A 7,723-nucleotide genomic window follows, 5' to 3' on the forward strand; every position below is an offset into this window, starting at 1 on the left:
TGGTGGAACTTGCATTAGGAACAATCAATCTGGAATTGAGTCTAATGATGGCTATGAATCCTTTGTCAATTTTTGGAAAAACCTATCTGGTTGACTAATGTCTTCAATTAAGGAAACTGCCACCCTTACCCTTGCCTGCATGTGACTTCAGACCCACAGCAATGTTGGTTGCCCTTGGGCAATTAGGGATGGGCAACAAATGCTGCCCTAGCTAGTGACACACACATCCCATGAATAAATTCCTGATACATGAACCTATAATCCACACTGAAACTCCAGTGCAGTCTCTTGCAGTTGGCAAATGTGTACAGCAATAGTTTTTTTTAAGGTTATTACCCCACATAATCACCTGAACAGTAGTGGAGTGTATTGCTGTGATAGCACCTTCATGGAAGTGCCATTTACATTGACTCTTAAAGTGCTTTGGACTGTCCAGAGATCATGAAAAGTTAAAGATAAATGCAGTTGATTTGTTCTCCTGGTGTAAAGATAGATGCCAGGCATTTGATCAATGTCACTGCTTATTCTTATTCCCCATTACAATTTCTCAAATCTCTGCCACGAAAGAACCAGTATTTAATTTGACTAATTTCTCCTCTTCTATATTCTCTCTCAATCTGTTTTTACATTTCTCATTTGTTTATTTCTGTTCTTTTTGCTCCCTCTTTAGCAGTTTCTGAATCATGCTTTGCTGATATATAAAACTCCTAGGCTGACCACTCTTTTTGGAGATATGTAAACTTTTTTTAATCTAATACTATCCTTTACTTTTTTAGTCAGCATTAACTGTACTATATTTACCCCATAGCTTTTAATGCCTCAAGGAAATATATGTCTCTTGAGTATTATGAATTATTTCTTCAAGTATTCGTAATTGTCTTTCTCATAATATTTTAATTTAATCTTCCAGCTCATCTCAACCAATTTGTTCCTCATTTCTCATTTTATGTCCCTAGTTTTAGCCTTGACAGCAAATTTAAAAATGTAACATGAAATTCTGTTATAATATGGTCACTCTTCTCCAGAGGATCCCTCACAGTACTGAAGATAATCAACCCTGTCCCTTTGTGAAATGCTTGGTTTAAAGATTTGGAGGTAAAGTGGACAGTGAAGAAGATTACCTCAGAGTACGATGAGACCTTGATCAGATGGGCCAATGGGCTGAGGAGTGGCAGGTGGAGTTTAATTTAGATAAACGTGAAGTGCTGCATTTTGGTAAAGCAAATTAGAGCAAGACTTATACATTTAATAGTAAGGTCCTAGGGAGTGTTGCTGAATAAAGAGAGCTTGGAGTTCGTAGCTCATTGAAAGTAGAGTCGCAGGTAGAAAGGATAGTGAAGAAGGTGTTTGGTATACTTTCCTTTATTGGTCAGAGTGTTGAGTACAGGAGTTGGGAGGTCATGTTGCAGCTGTACAGGACATTGGTTAGAACACTTATGGAATATTGCGTGCAATTCTGGTCTCCTTCCTATTGGAAGGATGTTGTAAACTTGAAAGGGTTCAGAAAAGATTTACAAGAATGTTGCCAGAGTTGGAGGATTTGAGTGGTTGAATAGGCCAGGGCTGTTTTCCCTGTGGTGTCAGAGGCTGAGGGGATGATCCTATAAAAGTTTATAAAATAAATGAGGGGCATGGATAGGATAAATAGACAAGATCTTTTCCCTGTGGTGGGGCAGTCCAGAACTAGAGGGCATAGGTTTAGGATGAGAGGGGAAAAGATATAAAAGAGACCTAAGGGGCAACTTTTTCACAGAGGGTGGTACATGTATGGAAAGCTGCCAGAGGAATTGGTGGAAGCTGGGGGTACAATTACAGCATTTAAAAGGCATCTGGATGGGTATATGAATAGGAAGGGTTTAGAGTCATATGGGCCAAGTGCTGGCAAATGGGATTAGATTAGGTTAGGGTATCTGGTTGGCACGGAAAGCTGGACCGAAGGGTCTGTTTCCATGCTGTACTCCTCTTTTACTCTGAAACTACGACTAATTAGCTTAGAAAGTTGGCGTTTACAGGGAGTTACTGTGTCAGTATTGCTACATGCCCCAATTAATATTGCTATCAATGTGTACACAGTTTTCAACATCCACAGCCTTGGGTCTCTCAAAATACTCATAGTAGGTATATCCATGAGAGTTTGTAACACATTTGATTAAATAAATCTAAAACACATAAATATTCTCAACTGCAATCAGTTTACTGGCAAATCTTCCAGATAATCAGAAATAAATTAATAATATTATCACAAAAATAGCAGCAAATCATACCAAAATTACAGGATTTCTAACAGTCCTCAATTGCTTCCATCCCTTAAACATCAAGTACTATTTACGTCTTTCAAAACATTAGCATGAGTATCACAACACAGCGTGAAATCTAGCTGCGTTCCTATAGAAGTCTTGGAAATCATCAAGCTCATGCATGAAGTCCACAAATAACTTTCCTCACCTCATAAACGTGCACTTGAATGATTTTTGTGGCATGTATAAATACATTGTCTCAAGTATCTTGTGCCACAGCGAAACCTAAAGGCACTTTCCTCTCGAGCCTTGCTTCATTGCTGCAAAACAATATCTTTGTCACAACACAGCAGCTAAGTGAACAGTGCAGAATGCCATTTCAGTGAGTGCTCCATTTAAATTTGCATTGCTGGTATTGCCTGTTCCGAACTCAGCAGGATATGGAGAACGAGCTTGAAGAGAGTTGTCGGCGTAAATGTTCTGTGAAATCCACCTGTGCCCGTGACAATGCTTGATTGATAAGGGATTTTGGCAGCCAACCCTATTGGTAAAGGAAAACAAAAGAAAAGCCATCTTCAGTCAGGAGTTGGGACATTTTGAAGCTTATGAAGAATAAACGTGTATTTAAGTGCATAATATTTGAAGAGAAATTAACAGTCTCAGTAATGATATTTAATAAATTGCTATTATAAATTGACTTCTGACAATAGGTGTCTTCTAGCAGTCTTCATTGTCACTCCATGCCATATGTTTGGGAAGGTCTATCGCTAGTTAATCATACTATTGAAGGCAGTACCATTGGAACCAACTTCTCCCACCCTCGACCATGTGAAGGACCCCGAGATTCCACTTCATTAGAAAGCTGTGTGCAATTCTGTGTCATGATGGTGCTACGATAGGAGATTGCCCATGGTTCAATCACTGATGCCAAGAATGAAAACCTTTGTGGGTCACACCTCCGGAGCTGGTGTCATTCTCAAAAATGAGCTTGATTGGGAAATTCTGGGCCCAGTTGCTGCCATGTTGCAAAAAGGCACTTGCTGTATGCAGAGCTCAGCTAATGTCAGAAATTTGGGGGTGTTCTAATCTGCCAGGTTACTGTATAACAAGTGGGCACGTTGGTGAGGCCGTGCATTTTGAGCTTCTGATACTGCTGACAAAGAGAGAGACAAAGCAATAGAGGTATAGTTCCTAAGTTTGGAGATGACACTGAAATTGGAGGTATAGTGGACAGCAAAGAAGGTTACCTCAGATGGGCCAATAGGCTGAGGAGTGACAGATGGAGTTTAACTTAGATAATGTGAGGCGCTGTGTTTTAGAAAAGCAAATCCGAGCAGGACTTACACATTTAATGGTAAGGTCCTGGGGAGTGTTGCTGAACAAAGAGACCTTGGAGTGCAGGTTCATAGTTCCTTGAAAGTAGAGTCACAGGTAGATAGGACAGTGAAGAAGGCATTTTGTATGCTTTCCTTTATTGGTCAGAATATTGAGTATAGAAGTTGGGAGGTCATGTTGCAGCTGTACAGGATATTGATTAGGTCACTTTTGGAATTTTGCAGGGATTGGAGGATTTGAGGATTGGAAGAGGCTGAATTGGCTGGGTCTGTTTATAAAGTCATGAGGGGCATGGATAGGATAAGTAGACAAGGTCTTTTCCCTGGGGTCAGGGAGTCCAGGACTCGAGGGCATAGGTTTAGGGTGAGAGGAGAAAAATTTAAAAGGGACCTAAGGGGCAACTTTTTCACACAGAGGGTGGTATGTGTGTGGGATGAGCTTCCAGAGGAAGTGGTGGAGGTTGGTACAATTGCAACATTTAAGAGGCATCTGGATGGGTATATGAATAGAAAGGTTTGAAGGGATACGGGCCATGTGCTGGCAAATGGGACTAGATTTGGTTAGGATATCTGATTGGCATGAATGAGTTGGAATGAAGGGTCTTTTTTTCATGCTGTACCTCTCTATGACTCTATAAGAGGGGAGAAATACTGATCAAGTCACTAACGAACCTTCAGGTCCATGCTGAGAAGCCAAGTAAATCGTGTCTTGTTCTTGGTGCCTGCAGGATGTAGGATAATACACGAAATTCCAGTTTCACCTCTGTTTGGATGAAAATGTATATTAGAAATCACTGTTTCACAGCTTTAGCAATTTGTATTAGTGGTCTACTCGAATTGTGCAGCTATTCTGTACCTCACAAAGTCTTTCTGTGGTGGCATGCACTTGGATTCGGTGGCTATTCCAGTCAAGTAGCAGCAAGATCCTTCTTTCCAGCAGTGCCTCACGCTCACAAAGTCTCTCCGTCCAATGATGTTTCCGGCTGTGTCTCCCATGATTTCGTAAGTCACCATGGTATCTTTGCCAATTTTCCGCAAGACCTGAATGAATTGTCAACAAACGTTTGTCAAAATTATATCTCCAGGCCAAGCTTTCCAGTGAATGTCGAACGTGTGGATGTGTGTAAGATGTGGAAGATTTCCTGTTAACCTACATGCAAGTGTTTGATGCTTGGATTCCATGAGCTCATTTGGTCAACTTTCTCATAAAGCTCATGATACACGTGTTCCGTAGTTGCATCCAGCACACCCTCCAATTTGAAGACTTTTCCAATTCCAGGTAGAATTTTGCTCATAACATTGTCACCATTCTCCTGAAAGAAGAGATAAGCATTTCTGATTAATTTTTTTTTTGTCGTTACTGTTAAGCAGCTTTGCCTCATTGTATTACATCATTGGGCTGGTGTGTTTGTTGCCCACGAGTGACAGGTGGAGTTTAACTTAATGCGAGGCGCTGTGTTTTAGAAAAGCAAATCCGAGCAGGACTTACACATTTAATGGTCAGGTCCCAACTCGTTTCTCTTCATTGTGGAGCCAGGCCAGTACGTGTCAGTTAATCAGCCATGGGGGGCATCACAACTGACTTAATCTGTGCCCCCACCCAACATGGATGTAGATCCAGCAGAAGGCAGTATATAGCCCTTAGACATAGCAAACATAGATAGTTTTTAAAGACAATAACCAGCCCTTAATTTGACTGGAGTGAAATTGACTAAACTTAGAGCATGCATACAACACACCTGGCTCCTGAGAGTTGCAATGCCACAATATGAATATGATCTCTGACTTGTCATTAGAGCCCTGCTATGTTAAATTAATCTAACTGCTTTGGTGCCATAATATTGTGACAAGTAAGACAGCACCATTTCATACTCGATCATTCTCGGAGGTCTGGGAAAGTTAGCAACTAATTTTCATGAGTTGAGTGTGGTGCTGGAAAAGCACAGCAGGTCAGGCAGATCCGAGGAGCAGGAGGATCAACGTTTCAGGTTCATGATTCCTGATGAAGGGCTTATGCCCGAAACGTCAACTCTCCTGCTCTTCGGATGCTACCTGACCTGCTGTGCTTTTCCAGCGTCACACTCTCGACTCTGAGTTCCAGCATCTTCAGTCCTCACTTTCCCCAAACAAGTTTTCATGATGCAATCACACCAGAACATCTCGTAACTGTCATGTTTTTCACTTGTTTCAAAGCCTTCGTCAGTAGGAAAATAGTAAATGTGTCTCTGCTTTTCAAGAACAGGAGCAGTTTGAAAGCTGGGAGTGATGACCCATTAGCCAGGCATCAGTCGAAGGGAAAATGCTTTTAAGAATGTGACAACAGAGTATTTGACAATATGATGAAGCAGTTATGTGAAAGGATAATCACATTTGATTCATCTCAATCAATGAGTATACTCAGGATGATGATTGCTGGATTTTGGGTGTTAAGGGACATGGGGAATAGGGCAGGTTTGCAGAGCTGACCCAAACATTCAGCTGTGATCTTACTGAATGGTGGAACAAGCACAAGGGGCTGTATGATCACCTCCTAATCCGATTTCTTATATTAGGAAGAAAATTACCGTTTTGATTTCTGTTGTCCATCCGGCATCCTGGCTCAAAATCCCCAGAGCCTTTTGTAAAGCATCTTCCCCTTGCTTCACGTAGGATAGTTCTTCTGTGCTGAAAGTCCATTTTGTTTCCGATCTTTCATCTTCGACCTTGAGAGCTGTGATAAAACCCCAACATTATGTCACAATGTACAACAAACAAAACAAATACTGTTTCCTTCCCAAGACATTTCTGTATTTTGACAAGTATTTGACTAACTTCGGAAATATTATTTAGACAGTTGTAGGCTTGTACCTCACTCAATTAAAACTGTCTCTCCACCCTACTGCAAACCCTTTTGTTCTTCCTGCCCTTCCACCTTGCTTTGGTACCATGGTCCATTTCCAACCATCTCTCCGTCCTGCCTGATTAAAATCCAACAATCCAGTCACTAAGGGTCACTAAACAGCCCTCATCAGAACCAAGTGATTTGTTAATACATACACCCTTCCCAAAGTACTGTTACTATATTGCTCTCACTCTAGTGATTTGCCTTAGTTCAACTGTGCATTGAAATATCATCATATTATTGCCAAAAACCCAAAATTACTTCTAATAAGCTTTGAGAATACCATTGCTAACTACCACAATAGCATAAAGAGAGTGCAAAGCTTGTCAGAAAAAGCTGCTTACCTGCGTAAGGTTTTTTTTTCTGGACTAGAGAATCCCAGGTTCCTGACAGAAAATTGTCTTTAATTTTCATTCTTCTCATTTCATATGCTACGGCAGCTACTGCAGTTCTCTTCAATCCTGAATGAAGAGAAACATTGAAATTATTCGAATTAACCCTTCCAACCCGTCTTAGTGCATAAATGGCTCACAGTGTAGAAACAGATACATCTGTTATTACAGTCTGTCTCATTCAAAGTAACCAAGACATCAAACTTAACATTAAAATTCCCACTTCACGACATTATTTAATTTCAAAAGATTTAATCATTAAGACCAAAGAAGTTGCCGTCTAAGACTCTCCACAGATTGCAAAATGCTTAGTTAGTTTTTAAGACAATAGGTATACATTTACCTGTCATGTTCCTGAAATGCTGATGTGAGATTCCACAGCACAATTTGAATGTTGCTGGTAACATGGTTTTCAGCTAATTCCTGCTCTGTTCTGAGCTTATGCCGAACTTGCACAGTTTCTTTGGATTTATATTTGGTGCTTGAAGGCCAATATCTTTGATAAGGAATGTGCAGAGAGATACCCACCAGATGAATAGAGTATTCAAGGACAGCATAGGGAGCGATGAGTGTAGCACTATCAGAGGGCACTTTTTGATAGCCTCCTGAGTAATGTAAAGTATTGTGAGATGAAGAATTACTCACTGATGGCCTCAGGCATTTCCTCACTTGCTGCCGTATGGCAACAAAAATTGGCAGATTGTTTAAATAACTGGAGGTTGCTGGTCCTAAAGCAATTCAGCCTCCTCAAGTGTCATTGTCTGTACCTTGTGTGCATATTAGCGAAGGGAAGTACATGATGCTGAGAATGCAGTATGTGGGCCTAATCTAATCTTGCCCATTGATTGGGAATGTTCCTGGGGAGCTGACTATTCAACC

The 7,723-nt window shown here is 40.7% G+C and overlaps 1 protein-coding gene across 1 annotated transcript; it reads right to left on the minus strand.

Annotated features, from left to right (window-relative positions):
• Positions 1-2,198: 2,198 nt before the first annotated feature.
• LOC140484615 (steroidogenic acute regulatory protein-like) lies at positions 2,199-7,318 on the minus strand. The gene is made up of 7 exons (XM_072583130.1): positions 7,188-7,318; positions 6,797-6,913; positions 6,136-6,281; positions 4,726-4,884; positions 4,428-4,612; positions 4,244-4,334; positions 2,199-2,778 (listed from the first exon to the last, which is right to left on the minus strand). The coding sequence occupies exons 1-7, from the start codon at positions 7,249-7,251 to the stop codon at positions 2,668-2,670; spliced, it is 873 nt and encodes a 290-aa protein (XP_072439231.1). The 5' UTR covers positions 7,252-7,318; the 3' UTR covers positions 2,199-2,667.
• Between the last annotated feature and the right edge of the window lie 405 nt (positions 7,319-7,723).

Source organism: Chiloscyllium punctatum, chromosome 13 (genome assembly GCF_047496795.1).
Source record: "Chiloscyllium punctatum isolate Juve2018m chromosome 13, sChiPun1.3, whole genome shotgun sequence".
Classification (NCBI taxonomy): Eukaryota; Metazoa; Chordata; class Chondrichthyes; order Orectolobiformes; family Hemiscylliidae; genus Chiloscyllium; species Chiloscyllium punctatum.